We start from the raw sequence: 18,739 nt of genomic DNA, 5'->3' as shown, positions 1-18,739 counted from the left end.
TGTCACATAAATGCCTAAGTCTCAGAGCTTGGGCTGTTTTTTTCTGCTTCCCAACAGCTTCTTTGTGAATTCACGCGGCATGCCAGATGTATGGAGAGGCGGGTGCTTTCCTGTTCTGCTCATCAGCAGACCTCAGAGATCCACCGAGCCAACAGCACTTCTGAGGTGAAGGGACACCAGTAAATGCTCCTCCTGGAGCTTCATTGAGACTGTCTTTGCCCATCCTGATACCCACTTCTTGTGGAAAGCAATCTGAAGATGTTTGCACATCTTGTCCAAGTACCAGGTTCCCTCTCTTCCACCTCGCCCTCACAGTCTACCTGAAGAACATCCACAGGGCTGTCAGAGCTCAGCTTTCCCACAAAGAAAACTCTCTGTTTTCTCAATTTGTACCCGAGAGTCCCAGTTGCCTCTACAGCTTGCTTTTAACTTGTCAAACTCACTCTCTAAATCTTCTCCAGCTACAGCATCCAGGCCTCAGCTCAATACAGAAAGACACCCCCCCCCCCGTTTTCTATGACGCTATTGTGGGCCAGAAGAGGTCCCATGGGCCTGGCCTCTGATGGTGCATGTATCACCTTGATGACCACGTGACCATGGCAAATCAGCTATAAGGACAAGAGGCCAACGGGTCTCACAGTCTGCATTTCCTGGTTTCTCTTGTGAGAGATATGAAGAGAGAGAGGAGCTTCTCTTTTAATTGCCATCTCCCTGAGGTATTGTGATGTGTACATTTGGTGAATTCAAAATCATGGCTAAATGTCGTTAACATGCATCCAGCTATGACAGGAAAATGGCTACATAGCTTTCAACCCAGGATTTCTTAGACTATTTAGGAAGGATTAAAAGGGTACTAATCATACAGTAGTCATGTTTTTACAAGGACTTTGCTCTTGGACAGAGGTGGGGAAACAAGACAAGTTAGCATCAATGGGCCCCACTCTTGGGGAAGGGGAAGGTAGCCAGCTCCATGTGCTCCCAACTGCTACTTTGGTTGCTAACAGTTTGATATTAATTGTACAAGCAGGGTCCCATGAACTCAATGGCTTCTTCTAGACCAGACAAGGTGTATCAAGCCTTAGGCTTGGAGAAGAAACCACCATGGAAAGGAGAGATATTTCTGCCCTGTGCTATATGGATCATGGTATAGATCCCACAGGGCTCTCATGGACTGCTCTTACCTGCCTCCCTTTGTGTCCTTATGTGAGTCTCTGCCTCTCCAAGCTGCTGTGTAAAGGGGAAAGGCCATTTCCCTGCAGGGACAGTGAACCTGGATCCTGTTTGTACTCACTGTCAGAATCAGGGACTGGGGAGACTGATAAAAACCTTGGCCTTGGGAAGTGCTTGGTACACTTATGGGACCCGGTAACTATCTTCCTCTCTAGGTCACACTATGCAAATGAGGCTGACAAGGGACCTTAAGGGCTGTAGGTACTCATGCAGAGGCCGCTAGCACACACACACACCAGCTAGACCACATTGCCACAACCCACGCATGCAGCACGGTTGCTTTCTGCCCACAGCAAAAGCCGTCTACGCAGCAGCAACAGCAGCTCGCACCCCACGCTAAACACAACTGTCAGGGTTCACAGAGGGAAATTTGGAATTTTTTTTTTGAGGTGAGTGATGGTTCTCAGCCAATTTGGTTCAAGGTTTGTTTCATGACCTTCTCCCCCAGGCCGCTGTAGAAGATGCACAGCCCCAGCCCCAGGAGCAGTAAGGTCCCTTCCTCCTCAGAGCCTTGAAAAGAGGCCACAGGTCCCACCTATGGCTGGGCTCAGGCTGGGCCCTGAGCTGTGAACCTTCTGCAGAGGGGGGCTGCTGACTCTTTATGCAATTCCATTCCTGGAAGAGAAGCTGCAGACACTTGCAAAAGAAAAAAGGGGGTGAGTGGAGGGGAGGGGGGAAGCACTGGACTCCCTCCCACCCCAAAGAAGGTGACAACCAAAAAAAAAAAAAAAATCTGAAAAACCAAAACCAAAAGCAAAAGAAACACGGAGGGCAGAAAACCAGCTGAACTTACCACACTGCGAGTGAACTTTTCTAGGGAAGTTCTACGACCTTGCTCACTTTCTGGCTTTAGGGGAGAAAAAAAAAGGGGGGGGGGAGGGAGAAAAATACAGGGGGAAAAAATCTTCAGCTTACATGTGATTTCTAAACAGCAGCAGCCACAGCTAAAGAACAAAACACAAAAGCCAAATGCGGGCAGAGAGAAGCGGCCAGAGGTGTTGGCAGAGCCCATGGAGAGCAGAGAAACAGAAGCCCAGGAGAAACACGCTGCCTCTCTGGAGCCCCAGGGGGAGTGAGAGCAGGGACAGGCTTTCTGAAGGGCCATGGGTGGTGCTGTGGAGCCTTTGCTTTGGGTAGACGCCCCGGCTGGCTGCCATTGGAGATGGTTGCTTGTTACTCTTTATTGGTTGTGCTCAGAAGCAGGAGCCCTGGGTGGCTGTGGCCAGGAGGCCCCTGGGGACCCCAAGTGGTGACACAGAGCAGACTGGCAGCGAGAGCTGTCCATGTATGGTGGTGCTGGGGTACTGATGGGGTGTCCGGACGCAGCCACTGGGGAGTCCTGAATTCATCTGTGAGTGTGTGTCAGGGCTGTTTTCTCTCTTGACATTTTTTTTTTCCTGCCTAGAGGAACATCTGCTAACTCCAAGGACTTCCTGATGATTTTCTGTGTCCCGAGAGCAAGGAGAGGCTACTCAAGTGCTTTGCAATGACAAAGGGGGCTGAGGCCTCGGGGAACAAGACTGAGCCCCAAGCAGAAAATACTCTCAGTTCCCAAGTAGTCACCCTTCTAAGCTGAACTCAGGGTGTATTCCAGAAGGCTCGGGATCCCTCCTCCCTGGGGAACTGTTAGTTCAGGTTCAAGGAGCAGAGGCCAGAGAGGGCAAAAGCCTGAAATGTTCTACTACAGGCCTCTCAGGAGGAAAAGAGGTACAGTGTGAGCCTGAACTACCTGGAAAGAACAGAGTCCTATCCCAAATACATGCTGGCTTAAATTAGAGCCCTGTTTCAGGTCCTGAGCCCGAGGTTGACAAATTCAGAGGACACACACATTAGCATGGATGCACACATGCACGCACGCGCGCACACACACATGCATGCACACACACATGTGCGTATACACACACACATGTGCGTATACACACACACACACACACACACACACACACGGACACACGGACACACAGGGACACACACGGACACACAGGGCAAATACTTGCAACTTGGGAACTGAAGAAGAAGCTAGGTGTCTGTGGGTCTGGAATGTGCTAGAAGCAGAGGGGTCAGGCAAAGGCAGCCATCCTTGGCATCCACCCATGTCCCCTACTGACTCGGCCAAGCTCCGGAAAGACAAATATGAAGTGGCAGAAGGAAAACACAAGACAAATGACATGTGACCATAGAGTTGCGGTGGACTTTCTTCTAAGATAGGCCTGTGGGAACCATGTCAGGCCCATACCCAGAGTCTGCTATGGAGATGGCAAGGCTCAGCTCTCATCCTAAAGACACCAGATGGCAGACACTGAGTCATGTCAAGCCCCTTCCAGGTCCAGAATTCTGGAACTGTCATTCTTATTCCCTGGCCATAGAGTTGGGTTTCCCTTGAGTTGCTATGGAATCCTATCATCATGGCTACATCGTTGTCCATCAAAATCCAGGTCACCCACCCTTAGAATCTAGTTCCCCAGAGTAACTACCCTCTCCTCTGCAGATATCAGAAAAGAGGAAGGATCAAGGACACCAGAGCTGAAGGCTGTGCTTCTAGACTCTACCAGGCGTGGCTCTCAGCCCAAACCGGAGGCCGAGTCTTACCCTCTGAGGCTGGAGGGTGGGTGGGAGTGTCACACACCCTTTTATAACCTGGGTATTGCTATCACAGGACGAGCACCACTGGAGTCAGAAGATGCTCTGGGCCTTCCTGAAGGTGCTGAGTTACAAATCTGATGCTTGGAGACTCTCAGAAATGCATGGATAGGAAAGTACTGCCATCCGGGAAATAACTCCTCCATATTGGAAAGCGATCAGCGGGTCCCCTGGCTTTCTGCTGGAAGAGCGTCCCTTAAATTGAGGGCTGGGGGATAACTGTAATGAACTTCATTTGTAACCTTTCCCAGGAAGGGGATTAGTTCTTGCCCCACTCCACTGACCTCCTGGAGGTTTTGCTGTGTTGGGAGGATCTGCAGACTCGGCTAGTTCAGCCTGCCTTCTGGATTGAGATACACCTTCCCTGACCACAGCCATGGGGAGCCTAAGGGGCCTCGGGCCTGTCCTCTAAATGTTTATGTAGCTAGGCACAGAGTGGTGAAATTGCTAGAGCCTTAAATGTCCCCAAACTACGATCAGTTTAGGGGGCTTGAGCCTCAAGAAATAAGAAAACCTTCCCTTGACTTTCTCCCATGAGACTTGGGATATAAGCACCCAAAGCCTCTGTGACCTTGATCTTGCTTGCAGTGCTTGAAAACGTGGGCACTGGAGCCACTTGTGTGTGGGAGCCTCATCCCCCCCTACCAGAACCCATCCACCCGAAGGCGGAATGGCCAAAGCCCGGGTTTCACCTTCTCCAGCCCAGCAGCTATACCAAAGGAGGGGCTTGGGAACCAACAGAGCTGAGCTTTTGACACTAGAACTTCTAGAAGTCCTTTCATTTTTCTCAGTCTTAGGACTCTTCTGCGGGTTGTGTAAGAACAAGAAGGTGGAAGTAAATGCCCTCCAGGACTCTGGAGTTACACGGTACCAACCAGATAGGCAGACAGGCGAACAGGAAGTACAGTTGCCAGTACACAGAGAAGGGCATGTGGCTGAAAGGCCATCTGACAGAAAGTCTGTGGACGGACAACTATGTGCTTGGGGACTAGGGTTCAGAGACCAGAAGAAGAAAGGTGTGTGTGTGTGTGTGTGTGTGTGTGTGTGTGTGTGTGTGTGTGTGTGAATGGAAGCGGTAGAATTTGGAACAAGTTGAGTCACACTTAACCACACATGGGCTTCAGGTTGGAGCTGAAGAGCACACAAGGTTGGCAGGCTCACCAGACTCATGAGCCCTGTCCCTTGCCCCCCCCCCCTTTCCTAGCCCATGTATCATTCTGCATTCCTTCTCCTCGACATCTCGCTAAATTTGTCTCCGGTCCAGGCACTCTCGTCACGGGCACACTGAGGGTCATGGGGCTCTGTGAATCAAGGCTCCAAGTGCTGCAAGGGCCACGATTCAATTCCAAGTGGAAGAGGAGGAAAGTGGTTGGGATGCGGTGACTTCCTGGTTCAAATAACTCGGAAAAAACGGAGAGAGATGGTGAGGAAGGGCACGGCAAGAAGGGATCAATGCCCGATTTTAGTGATTAGTCAGATATCTGGTGGGTCCGTTAAAACTGACAAGCCTTCCTTTCCCAGGATGGGGATGCCCCAATCCTTACCTCATATGCTCCCTTTCTAGCCTGGTTAGAGAGGGAAGGACGGTTGGGAATGGCTGAATGGAACTGATGGTGAAAGTCTCCCTGATATCCTTAGAGAGTTGCTTGGGTCACTGCCAACCTGACATTCTGGGGTTGAGCCACTGTGGCAAGGCTATCTGGTCAACCTCCTCTCCCTGTATGGAAAACAGTCAGACAGAGGCAATGGGGCACAGAGGCAGAACGCCATATCCTGGATATTGGCTGGGGGAGCCTGGGACAGTAACCGTCCTCACTGTTCTCCATTGGAGGGGAGCAGACAGAAAAGGGCAGAGAAGAAAGGAAAAAAAAAGAAATCAAAACCCCAAGGGATGATATTCTCATTTGACACCAGCAGCAAGCAGCAGCGAGAGTCAACAGTGCTAAGAAAGACAAGCTTGCCCTTCCCAAGGTACCTTCTTCTTGGCCAGCAACAGGTCCTGGTAAGCATTGGACCGCAGGAAGCGGGCGTAGCTGTCACTCTTCATCAGTTTGTAGATGTGCTCCTGGGGAAGGAGAAGAGTCGGGAGACACGGGAAAGAACTGTCAGTGGGAGCGAAAGGAAGCGAGAATCCAACTGGCCTGGGGGATGGGGGCGGGCACACGCACCCAGGAACGCTCTAATGGAGCTAGGGAATCTTGCGGCGTGTCCCACCTCTCCCACGCCACAGGTAAACCCAGAAATGAAGAAACAAACAAAATGGCATCTTTCTCTTTTGGAGCAAGAGACCATTGTCAAAGGATTTGTAATCAGGTCTGGGTGCCATGTTGGGGTATGCCGTGGTGGGATCCACAGTAGCAACGGTTGGAAGAAGTGCACTGCTGGTAGACTCCAAAACTGGGGAGAATCTCAAGGGAGTTAGGATGAGTGAAAAAGCTGGTCCCAATTACACCATCTGATTTGATTTACAGAATGTTCTTTTTTTTTTTTTTTTTTTTTTTTAACAATGGTTTTTTTAAGACAGGGTTTCTCTGTGTAGCTTTGGAGCCTATCCTGGAACTCACTCTGTAGACCAGGCTGGCCTTGAACTCACAGAGATCCGCCTGCCTCTGCCTCCCGAGTGCTGGGATTAAAGGGGTGCGCCACCCACGCCCAGCTAGAATGTTCTTAAACATTAGGACAAATTAGAGAAATCGAGAACAGATTAGTGGTGGCCAGAAGATGGGAAAGGCGGGGAGGGGGGGGAATAGGTGGTATACAAGGCAACAGGAAGGCTCTTTGTGGCGGTGGGTGGTTCTGTATCTTGACACATCCACACAGGTGATATATATAGCTGTGAAGGATGAAGTACACACATACAGGAGTGCTGTATAAATCAGTGCATGGCTGCTACACCATTACAATAGATGCAATAGTCTACTACAGCTTTGCAAAATGCTGCTGTCGGGGAGTTGGATAAATGGTCCGTCTCTGTGTTCTTTAACAACTTTCTGGGAGTCTGCAAGTGTCTCTAGCTAAAAAAGTACAGCTTTAAAAAGCAGCCTAGAGAATCTGAGGAGGTGGCGCAGTAGGGAAGGAAGGGCTTGTGCTGTGTAAACATGAGGACCTGAGTTTGAACTCCCGGCACCCATGTAGAAAGCTGGGCGTGGCTGCATGTGCACTTACAAACCCAGGGCAGGAGGGGCGGGGACAGGTGGGCTGGATCTCGGGGGCTTGCTGGCTGCCAGCCTAGTTCCAAGATCAGTGAGACCCTGTCTCAAGGAAATAAAGTGGAGACTTAATAGAACAGGATACTGGACCTCCTTCTGTGGTGTCTGCATATGTGTGCACAATACCACGCACATGCATACTCCCCCCCCCCCACTCCTGGAAACAACAATGCAATTGAATCGGCTTGTGCACATTGGGGCCATTATCTTGGCCTGGAAGGTGACCCTTCACAACCGGATCATGGAGCATATGGGCACATATGCCAGGGCTAAGGGTGGCATCTAGGAGGGGGAGATGTGGTGGCATGCTGCTGTTGCTTCTCCAAGGCTCTTAGAAGACCCATGGCCTTGGTCAAGCATCTAACCCCCGCCATGCAGCTAAATCCTATAGGCACATGTTCTTTCCTCCCAGGCTATTCTTCTTAAAAGCAGAAAATTCCGGCCCATGAACAGAGAGACATGGAGAAAGGATTGTTTGTTTCTTGAGGCAAGCTTGTCTGTCCCAAGAACAGTGCTGTTGAGAGGGAGAGTGGGCCATCCAAGATGGCGGAGTACTAGTTGGTAGCTGTCCTGGTAAAGGACGCTTTGCCCCTTACGGTGCTCACTGTCCCTTCAGAAAGCTGGGAAAAGGCCTCAGTGCCAAAGAGAATGGAAGGCTGGTCAGTGAGGAAAGACAGCCCAGCTGAGAGTCAGGACTTACTCTTGGGGACCTTCTTCTGGCTTCTCTTCCCAGAAGACACCATGTATGGAGGAGGCAGAGCCCTCACATCAGTTGGAGGACACATTGTTTTTCTTAATTTTAATTTAATTTTTATATGTATTGGTGTTTTGCCTTCATATATGTCTGCATTCGATGAGCATGCATTGCCTGTAGAGGCTAGAAGAGGGTGTCAGATTCCCCAGGACTGACAGTTGTGAACAGCCTTGTGGGTACTGTGAATTGAACCCAGGTTCTCTAGATTACGAACACACAGTCCTCTCAACTGCTGAGTCCTCTTTCTAGTCCTGGGGGTTGGGGTGGGGTGAGGGACTGCATTTTTTTTTTTTTTTTTTTTTTAGTAGCCTGGCTAGAGAATCCTGGAACAATGGCCAGGCTGTGCCAAGATTCCTCCCTACCCAGCATAAAAGGCACATAGCCAAGACACAGAATTAGTCGAGGTGCCTATCAGCTTCTGAGCTGATAAAGGTGAGAAATATATTTTACACACACACACACACACACACACACACACACACACACACACCACACGCACACACACACTCATACACACAGGATAGTCTTTATCCCTGAGAAGAAAAGCTGTCATTTGCCTTGGTGTAGATGAACCTAGGCGAAAGGAAATAAGCTGGGCACAGAATAACAAATGCTTCCTGACTCTGCTCACTCACGGAAGCTAACACCTCAGGCTCACAAAGGCACATGGAGAGAGTGATGGGTGCCGGGAAGGGAGCCTGGGGGATGCTGGGCCACCGGGGAAACCCTTCATTTAGATAGGAGGAGTAAGTTCAGGGTATCTATAGTTCATCATAGTTGACTACAGTTCATTACAGTACCTTATAATTTTGAAATTTTGATTTAAATTTTTCTTAGTAAAAAAACAACTAAGCATGTGGAATGATACGCATGCTAAATTACTTGACTTGAGCATTTTTCGATGTATGCATGTATCAAGACGTCATGTTTACGTCATGGAAACAGATGGCTTTTGACTTGTCAGTTATCAACGGTGAAAAACAAATGAAAATGAAAATAGAACACAAGAAACGCGGTGGTTATGCTGGAAACCTCTGCGGCCCATCCCCAGTTGAACCCCAAAGGATCCTGGGATGGGCTTCATTCTTTCTAGATGCCCCATATTTCCAGAAGTTGGGTGGCATCCTCACCAGTGGAAATGGATGGGTAGGGGACGCAGGGGGATTAAACAGTGGCTGCTTCAGAGACGGTGGTCTCATTTAACAACCTTACCATGAAATGTTTTTCTGAAAAGCTCACAGAAGTATCCAGGTCCCCGACAACCACCCTGGATGGGTTTAAGTCCCTGCATGATGGAGGACAGAGTGTCTTCACCTTTTAGAGATGCATCCTGTCCATCACAGGGTCAAACATTTAGCTGAATTTACACTGCGGATGGTTTGGCTATAGCTTAAGAGTGCTCCCCAAAGGCTCAGAACCCACTCATCATGTGCTCTCTCCTCACACACTCCCCGCCATATTGCGACACAGTAGAAAGGTCCTCACCAGAGCCCCAACAGGCAGCGTTGCCTGGTCTTAGAATTTCAGGCTCCAAAACCAAACCAAACACATTTTTCTACCCTGCCACACACCCATCCTCAAGTAGCTTGATACAGAAACAGAAAAACATACAAATGCACAGTTTCTTGGCTCACTAAAATGCTTGCTTGGAGTTTAATGTTCACGTCTATAAGGCTCCACACTTGCTTTAGTTATGGTGGGCCTAAGCATCTGCTCACTTACCCTGTATGGAAGGAGAGTGAGGCTCATCTTCCCTACAAAGGTCTGTGAACCTCTTAGCTCAAACATCCTGCTCAGCCCAGAGCCTAGACCCAGGGGTGTCCTTGGTCTTTGCTTTCACTTGATATCTCTAAATTGCTCTACCATTAAAATCATAGGTGCAAATGTTAACTCTGAGTAAAGATGACTTACTGTCTCTCTCTCTTTTTTTAATCAGGCATCATCTCTGTCTGGCCAACAGAGCCAGGTGGCTCCTGAGTCATCTGCAAAAGCCTGTCTCAATAGTTGGACCCTTTCCAAATCTCTCTCTAAAGCAATGCGTCTCTGCTGCTTTTTCTGGCTTCTCCTAGGAATCCAAATGCTGAGTATATGCTTCCCAGCCCTCTGTTACCCTGCAAGGTAGAGAGAGGCCTCTCCTAGCCTGGCCCTCTGGCCTCAACAACAATCTTCAACCTGGATCTGCTTAATTCCTACTACCTCAGTGCCATCAGGAAAACTCCAGTTCATTAACAAAACAGACCTTGTCACCTGAAATAGGGCAGGAAAAGGCAGATGCTTAAACATTTAATCATGGCTTCGTTCACTCCAGATATTTATTGAGCATCTGGTAGGTGCCAGCCAGGCACTGAGTCTGACCATGAGGTTATAGTCTGAATAAGACAAAGAGAGCTGTGTTGTCACATAGCTGAGAATCTGTGGACAAGAAGACTTCTCACCGAGATGCACACAGCCATTTGAGCTAAGGGCTGCAAAGACGACCAAGTACAGCTGCTGTGCTTGACTGCGACTGGGGCTGAGCTGACGATCTTCCTGAGTGGGCAAAGGTCCATCGACTGGAAAATGCCTCTTCGAGGCAGAAGGGTCTGAGCAGACACTGAGAAGTATGAATCTCAGCTCTACAGGAGCCAAGGGGAAGGATCTGGCATAGAATGACCCCACAGAGTGGGCAGGATACCCCAGAGCAAACAGAGGGCAATGGTTCACTCTCCAAAGCCATGTGTCAGTGTGGGTCCAGGGAAAAGTGTGGACACTGCTGTTACCTTCCCCAAGTGGCCAACTCCAAAGTCACACACCCGGGCAAGGGCAGTGTGAGGGAGAAAGTAGGCAATGTGAGCACAGACTGCCTGTGGGTGCCACTGTCTGGCCCTCACCAACCTCTCTTATAACCCTTTACTAGTGTATGAAGCCTCAAATCACCCTACGTGGGCACACATACACACACACACACACACACACAAACACACACACACACACACAGAGAGAGAGAGAGAGAGAGAAAGAGAGAGAGAGAGAGAGAGAGAGAGAGAGAGAGAGAAGTATCTCTAGCACTCAGGTCTGACAGGCTCTTGACACTCTGCAGATCTCCCATAGTGCCAGCGTCCCTCTGGCCTGAGCCTGGCTTTCCCACAGCCTAGGGATTCGGTGACTCCCTTGTCCTGTCCCTCCTCCCCCAAACAAAGAAACGTTGCCTTTGATGTCAGGAAAGTGTGTTCCTTCCAGCTTTGTCTGGGAAACACAAAGACAGTAAACAGGGGGTGGGCGAGCCCAGAGCCGAGATTTTTCTGGGAATGAGAATTAAGATCAGACTCAGGGTCTCTGGCCATTTCCCAAATGCAATGAGTTTATCACTGCCAGGGACAGCAAGTGTACAAAGCTCTTGGCAGTGACCTCTGCTGATTTATGAGGGGTTCGGGTGCGTTTTCACGGTTCTGCCGACAACCGGTCCTAAGGGAAATGTATATCTACATCACAAAGTGCAAGGGAGCCACTGGTGAAGCTCAGCCCAATCCTGGGTGAGGAAACATGGGCCAGAGAGAGAGAGAGAAAAAAAAAATCTGCTCCTTTCTTCTTTTGCCTTTTCTGGTCTTCTTGTCTTACCCTCACTTTCGGCTTCTTCCCCTCCTGCTTATCAACTCTCTGCCCCTCCCCCCATCTCCCTCTGTATACTGGGGAGATGAGTGTGGACGGCAAAGAGGCAGAACCACATGAACACACCTGCCCCCCGGGACACCTCCCGAACGGAGGACAAAAATGGGCCTGTCTATATTAAGAAACCAGTACTTTAGGACCTAAACCACACGGGTGTCTTAGCCACACACTTTCCAGTGGTGGGAAGGACTCACACCCTCTGATGAAACACATCTCCTTCATTTTCTCTTCCTGGGTCCCGGCTGACCTGTAGATGGGTCCTCTGCTTGCCTGGGTTACTAAGACAGAAGCAAGATGGCCGAGGTCAGTAAGAGTCTCAGAAACACGTAGGAGCTGGGGTGAGCAAGAAAAACACACTGTCTCCAGACCACACCTGCTCCAAATCAATATTTTGCTGTGAGAGTCCTCATTTGGAAATGTCTTTTCCTTTTAGACAAAACACTGGGCTTCTGGTGAGAGGGGTGTGTGTCGGGGGGGGGGGGGGGAGGTGCAGGGAGGGGGGTTGCGTATTCACATGAATGTCTGAGGCCTTGGGCTGCTAGCATGGCGGAACAGCTGAACCTCTTAAGAATATCATTATGTCTCTTCCTTGGGCTGTGAGCTTCTAAAACAGCACAGACCTCATCTCCTAGCTTCAGAACACCTTCCTGGAGTGGGAACCACTCAGTTGGAACGCGCATCGCGGCCAAGAGCCCTCCTTGTGATTTTTCAAGTGTCCTATTTTTCTTTCTGCAGGTGTATGTGCCTCACTGTGGCCCTCCATTCCCAAGCTTCCTGGTGTAATAGCCATCCTTGGGGAGCTGTCAGGTCCCTTGAAGGAAAAACGAGGGGCAGAATGCGATGTGTAGAGGGGGCCAAAGGAGAAGGAACTGGGCCCGGAGCCAAAGGCTTGGATTCAAGTCCCCACTTGGCCCGTTTCTAGACCTGTCAATCACACTTTCGGCGCAGAAATAGAAGCAGAAGCATTACAAAATGATTATACACGTCAAGTAATAATGATAACCTTGTGCTATGACTGTGCGTGTGAGAGGCGATGCGGATGAGACAGAAGGGGGAAGATTCCGGAGAAAGGAAGCGGTTTGGAGCAAAGAGGACTCGGGAGCCGAGTTCGGCTGTGCTTTTGTGATGCTGGTCACCCTGAAACAGTAGTTAAACAGCCCCATTTTACAGTCAAGCTACTGGAGCCGGACCAGGTGGGATGGATGTCTCACTCAGTGTTAGCAGAGAGCCAGCATTTGAACCCAGAGGCCACTCCTCCCACCTCCATGTGCTGGTTTTCAAGGCTTTTATCTTTTCATTGGCCGTCGCTTAAAGCGGACCAGAGTTGCTCGGCTGAGATACGGTATGCCCTTCTATGTGTAGGGGCAGGGGTGTGGGGGCTTCCTCCTTGGAGTCTTAAGTCTGGGTCAGCCTGATGCTAGGGATAGCCCCCACCTATCATCCCCTTTTGAGAAACATCCGCCATCACCACTGTTAGCAATGGAAATGGCCACACCCCAGGCTCTGGTATTTCATCGAAGAGCAGTTCACAAGCAACTTGCCTTGGATGTGCAAGTCTGGATCTCTGAGCCTCATCTTCTGAGAGACTCTTAACTGCCTTTAACCAAAGATCTTTAAGCCTTGCGCATGGTCAGCTGAATCCTAAGGAAAATTAAATTGTTTCAGGATGTGCTGTGGGATGGTCTGTATGTCAAATTACTCTGATTGGTCAATAAATAAAACACTGATTGGCCAGTGGCTAGGCAGGAAGTATAGGTGGGACTAACAGAGAGGAGAAAAGAAAGAACAGGAAGGCTGGAGGAGTCACTGCCAGCCGTCACCAGGACAAGAAGCATGTGAAGATGCCGGTAAGCCATGAGCCATGTGGCAAGGCATAGATTTATGGAAATGGATTAATTTAAGCTATAAGAACAGTTAGCAAGAAGCCTGCCACGGCCATACAGTTTGTAAGCAATATAAGTCTCTGTGTTTACTTGGTTGGGTCTGAGCGGCTGTGGGACTGGCGGGTGACAAAGATTTGTCCTGACTGTGGGCAAGGCAGGAAAACTCTAGCTACAAGGCTGGGTCTTACAGGACAGAACAATGATGGCGGAAAGGACTCAAAGTGTGTCACAGCTCAGTGTCTGCTCGGTTAGCAGACAGAAGAGGAGCCATGGCGACATGGACAGCAATGAGCCAAGACTGACCAGGCCAGCTTGGTGGTGGTTCGGTTCTTCTTGCAGTCCTGGGGGCTGAACCCTGGCCCTCCCACATACCTTCTAGGCAAGTTCTCTACCAGGAAGCTACATCCAAACCCCCAGGGATGCCTCTTTGGATGACTTAGGGATTTTAAATGAGAAGCCTCCATTTGGATTTCTTGGGCCTTCTAAGAAGATGGGGGTGGGGGTTGCTTGTTTCCACATAGGGGATAAATCCAAAGTCATATACGAATATGAGAGAAAATGGTTCCTTGCATCCATCCTGCATGGTATCTCACAGATACAACTTTACTGGCCCAAGGCACAGAATGCTAACACTGTTCTATCCCCATTCTGAGCTAAGGACAACAAAGACAGCTTCGGATATTCTCTTCCACCTCCCACATATTAACACAGAAGACTGTTTCTCCTTCCCTCTTTAAGGGTTTGGTACTAGAAATCTATGCTCAGAATTAGCAACACAGAAATTCTAGCGTTTAATTCTCTGCTCCCTTCTCTCCAGGAACGCCTGCTAAACAGAACCAGCTCACAAACAACTGATTTGTCCTTTGCAAACTCATCCTTCCCTCTGCTCTTGTCGTCCTGAAATAACACCACCCACAGAATACAGTGAGTAACCTCCCAAGCAAGCTGCGATGGGATTCCTTAGTAAAGACAGCAACAGTGTGCTACATAATGGGCCAGGAAATGGTCTCTAATAGAGGATTTGTACCAGGAAATAGGCCCACAATGCCACTTGGATATCACCAAAACAAAGATGGACAGCTTTCTCCAGGCTCAGAGGACTTCCTAGCGCCAGCGTGAAACCTTACTCCCCTATACATTGGCTTTCGAACAAAGTAAAGGCATTCCTCCATCAAACTGATCTTAAACATCTAAGTTTACATAGTCACAGACACTTGGCAAGAGGCTTCCTGTCTGCTTGTGATGGGGGTAGATTCGATGGTGTCTTTTATCACCCAGACCTCATTCTGGCCTTGAAGTCTTTGACCAGTCCATGAATGGATGTGGACTGCAGAGGGTTCAGGTCTCAGAGATTGAGGGCTGTTTCCAGGAAGGGACCTGCCTATACAGCTGCAGATTTCCAGTGCCTCGAACATCTGGCACATAGTGAATATTCCAAGTTTTGCTGAACATAAAATTAGAAACATAATTTAGCTGGTCCTTATTGATTACTACGGTTGCTCCTCGAGGCTCTTTGAAGTTGAAAGCTAAGGGACAAATTGCACCCTCCCCTTTACCATGATAGACACAGCTAAGAGTATTATGATTCATGGACACGGGTTGGTTTGTCTGCTTGTTTGTGGGGGCAGGGTCTTGCTATGGATCCCCGGCTGGCCTGGAACTTGCTATGTATGCTAGATTCAGACTTGAAGTGGTTTTCTTGCCTCTGATGACAGGCAGGAGCCACTATGCCCAGCAAGACATCTGCTTTTGAAATACTTGAACCCCCTTATAGAGTGGTACACCCTAGTGCAGTTAGACACTAACAAAAGGCAAAGGAAACCGATTCCTGCTTCCATCAAAGGTCCAGACACTCCAGGTGCAGGGAGCGGGTGGGAGCCTCAGCATTAACATAGGTCAGGGAGGCAGTGGAGCTTGGACAGTTAAGAAGGCAAAGTGGGAATGTACATGCCATAAAGCCAATGAGGGAGGTTACTCTGCTCGATTCAACTGTCAATCCATTTGAAGGACAGGTTTCCAATCCAACCTGATCTCAGTGACCTGTTCGTTCTGTTTATAAAGAATGATGCACGGTTGAGGCAAGCTCTGTCTTATGGCTGTGGGCCACTCAGACTTCCTGTTTCCTGTGTAATTTCATCATAGAGGTCACCCCACACAGGTCAGGGTTTTCCAACTCAAATGGAGGATGGATGGTCGCAAAATCAATAGATGGTGAATAGACAAATGATCGAATGACCTAGAGACACAGTCCTTGGACCATCCTTGGCTTCTCTGAGGCTTTAAAAACAAGCTACACCGCCATCAGGCTGGTCACTGGACTCCTATCATCTTTCAGAGCCCACAGAGGCTCACAAGAGACAAATGTCCCCAGAGGAGGCCTTAGGTTCCTATACTTCCTGTGACTTATCGCCCCCTAAACCTGCTAGTGAGGTGCTAAGAGCAATCCCCAAGATTCAGAGCTCTCTCTCCCCACTTCCATCCCTTGGATTGCAACCATCTGATTTACCCTTTCCAATGCTTTCTGTCTGGGATGAGCACTCTAGGGTGAGGATGCACAGGTACTATAGCAGGACACCCAAGGACCTTCACAGTTTGGTTTCTTTGTTTGATTAAGACTGAGTGTCATTTTATAGCCCAGGGTAGGCTAGACGTCACTATGTAGCCCAGGCTGGCTTTGAACTCATTACAGTCTTTCTGCCTCAAACTTCCAAGTACTGGGACTACACACACACAAGCCACCACCATGTCCAGCTTGCATCTGCAAGAGCAGCCTTGTTGATAGAATTACTTTATTTGTTTTATTTTGAGACATTGTTTCACGACACACACTCCCCCGACCCCTAGAACTCCCTGTGTTGCCTAAGCTGACCTTGAACTCACAGAGGTCCATCTGCCTCTACTTCTCCAGTGTTGGAATTAAAGGAGTGTGTCACCGTGCCTTTGATCTTAGCTTGGATTTTGTAAGGCCCCAGGGAACACTAAAGCCATTATTATTTGTGAGGTCACACAACTCTATAGCACTTATAATCTTTTCAAAGAATGTTTAGAGCTTTTGGCTCATCTGATTTTTCTAAAATCTTACTGACTAGGCTGTGGAAAGACATCATCTTCATTTTACAGATGAGGAGGAATAAAAGCCCAAAGACGTTGCCCAAGATCTCAGGACAAGAAAGGAACGGGGTAAGTTCACTGATGCCCTACAGTTGAGAGCAGAAAAATCTAGCCCTTGTAAACAATCCATGGCCCATTTACCCCCGAAGCCTACTAAATGGGAACAACACAGGAAGCCTCTGAGGGCAATAGCCACAGCCCACGGGCCTTTATGGAAGGTTTGGTCTCAGCCCAAATTGTCAAAAGAACCAAATGGATCAGCAAATGGGCCCGTCCTGGGAAACCCTCCCAGGAAGCAAGCATAGGCAATTAACCTTACTCTTCTGCACGGGGTCCAATGAAACCTAGCGACGCCGCACCCCATCCAGATCTCTTGGCCTGATTGCTGGTCGCCAGCATTAGGCTCTTGCTTTTATTTTCATGGGTCACTATCTTAGGACTAACTGTGGTAGCCTGTCAGAGTTCCTGTCTCAAAGCAGGGTGATTCTAATGGTGTAGGGGTCATTACCCCCACTTAGCAGATGGGTAAACTGAGTGAGGAGAGAAGTGTAAAGTCCTGGAGACTCAAGTTTTCTCCAGGTCTCTGGGGGGTGGGGAGGGAGAGGCAGACAAATCTTCAGCACTAAAATGCCAAGCCAGGAAGGGCTCAGCTGCAGACTCCTGGCCAGCAGGCTAGGAGAAGTCATTCAGAGTTCTGGCCAGCAGGTCATGGGTTGTTACGGGATTTTACACCCTTTCCATCTCTGGAAGCTTTGAAGCTGTAACGCTCTGCTTGGTGCAGGTGACTGGCTGGCTAGGAAGTTAAAGCTGTGGTTGTCACCGTGCAAGCTTGGCTCCTGCTTGGGAGCACTCCAGGCTGACACAAAAATGTCCTCAGAGATTAATTACAGTGTTGCTGTGATCAAACCAAGATGGAGTCTTTCTAATTTGCCATAGAAGCTGCAGAGTCATCGTCCCTGACCCTCTGTCTTTCTGCTTCATTGAAGCTTTTCAATGACTTTCATGCGATACTGCTTGGTTCAAACTATCATAGCCTGTGGCTCCAATCTAGCTCTTGGTTCAGGGATTTTTTTTTTAAATAGTTAAAACAATTATTTTGTGTGTGTGTGTGTGTGAAAAATTATGAGTTGAATTTCATTGTCAACAAATACACTTTTGGGATACAGCCACACACATCTCTGTCTCTCGTTCTCTCTCTCGTTCTCTCTCTCTCTCTCTTTGTGTGTGTGTGTGTGTGTGTGTGTGTGTGTGTGTTTTCCATTGTGGTATCATAGCTGTTTTTGATTGGTAAGACTGAACAGTCATGACACAGACCATGTGTCCCATAAACCTAAAGTTTAGATTATCTAGTCCTTCACATGAGAAGTTTATTTTTTTTTTAAAACTGCCCTCTCATTTCGTATAAAGGACAGAGTTCCCCTATTTTCATAACCACCCTGTTATGGACTAAGTTTATGTCCCTCCAAAACTCATGTCCTTGAAGGCCTGACTCCCCCATATGATGGTGTTGGAAGGAGGTGAGGTCTTTGGGATACAATGACGCTTAGATGAGGTCATGGGGGTGGAACCCCATGATGGGGTTGGGGTTCTTATAACACAAAATGACCAAAGAGCTTTCTCTACTTGCATGAGGTAACAGAGCAGGAAGGCAGCTGTCCAGGAGCCAGGACAGGGTCAGCACCAAGAAGCACACAAGCACTCTAATGCCAGCATTCCCCACTCAGGACCGAGATGACCAAACGTTCCCATAAGTCACCCAGTCGGAGACCATGTCACAACAGTCTGAGCAGACCTAACATGTTGAGGAAGGAAGTGCAGATGTCTCCTACATGATGGCAGGTGGTTCTCAGGGCTAATTTGATTTACAGGTTTTCAACTTCAAAGTTGTGCGAAAGCTACATCTATCTCATACCAACTTCATGCTGGGCTTTGATCTTCTCCCAGGCTGGCTATGTGGTGAGTACCCTTTTCTAACACTGGGTGGTATCGGCATGAACTATAGCTACAGCTCAGCCATGGGAGCCCAAGAGGGAGAAACAAAATGTTCACTAGTGTTCTCCATGCCTCTATGGTGCTCAACCAGACCCTAGGTCGGTGAAGTGTATTAAATACATCTTTTGACTTAATGATATTTTCAACTTAGCATGAATGAGTTGGAGTGTAATCCATAATAAGTCAAGGAACATCTGTATACTGAAAGAGGGGTTATCTCTGTGTGCTAATAATGAAAAGATCTGAAAATTTTGTTAAATGTACTCAGTGTG

General features: G+C 48.7%; 1 protein-coding gene across 6 annotated transcripts in view; it reads right to left on the bottom strand.

The window, feature by feature from the left end:
• Rgs6 (regulator of G protein signaling 6) overlaps positions 1-18,739 on the bottom strand; it is a 536,490-nt gene that overhangs the window by 19,408 nt on the left and 498,343 nt on the right. For 5 of the 6 annotated variants that reach the window (XM_028877275.2, XM_028877256.2, XM_028877299.2 and 2 more), the window contains exons 16-17: positions 5,846-5,935; positions 2,024-2,077 (exon numbers count right to left, since the gene is read on the bottom strand). In XM_028877275.2, the coding sequence (XP_028733108.1) occupies positions 2,024-2,077; positions 5,846-5,935 (144 nt within the window). The remainder of the gene's footprint in view (positions 1-2,023; positions 2,078-5,845; positions 5,936-18,739) is intronic. The other variant, XM_028877306.2, reaches the window with a different exon arrangement.

This window comes from Peromyscus leucopus, chromosome 14 (assembly GCF_004664715.2).
Source record: "Peromyscus leucopus breed LL Stock chromosome 14, UCI_PerLeu_2.1, whole genome shotgun sequence".
In the NCBI taxonomy this organism is placed as follows: Eukaryota; Metazoa; Chordata; class Mammalia; order Rodentia; family Cricetidae; genus Peromyscus; species Peromyscus leucopus.
This window is presented reverse-complemented; position numbering and strand designations above follow the sequence as displayed.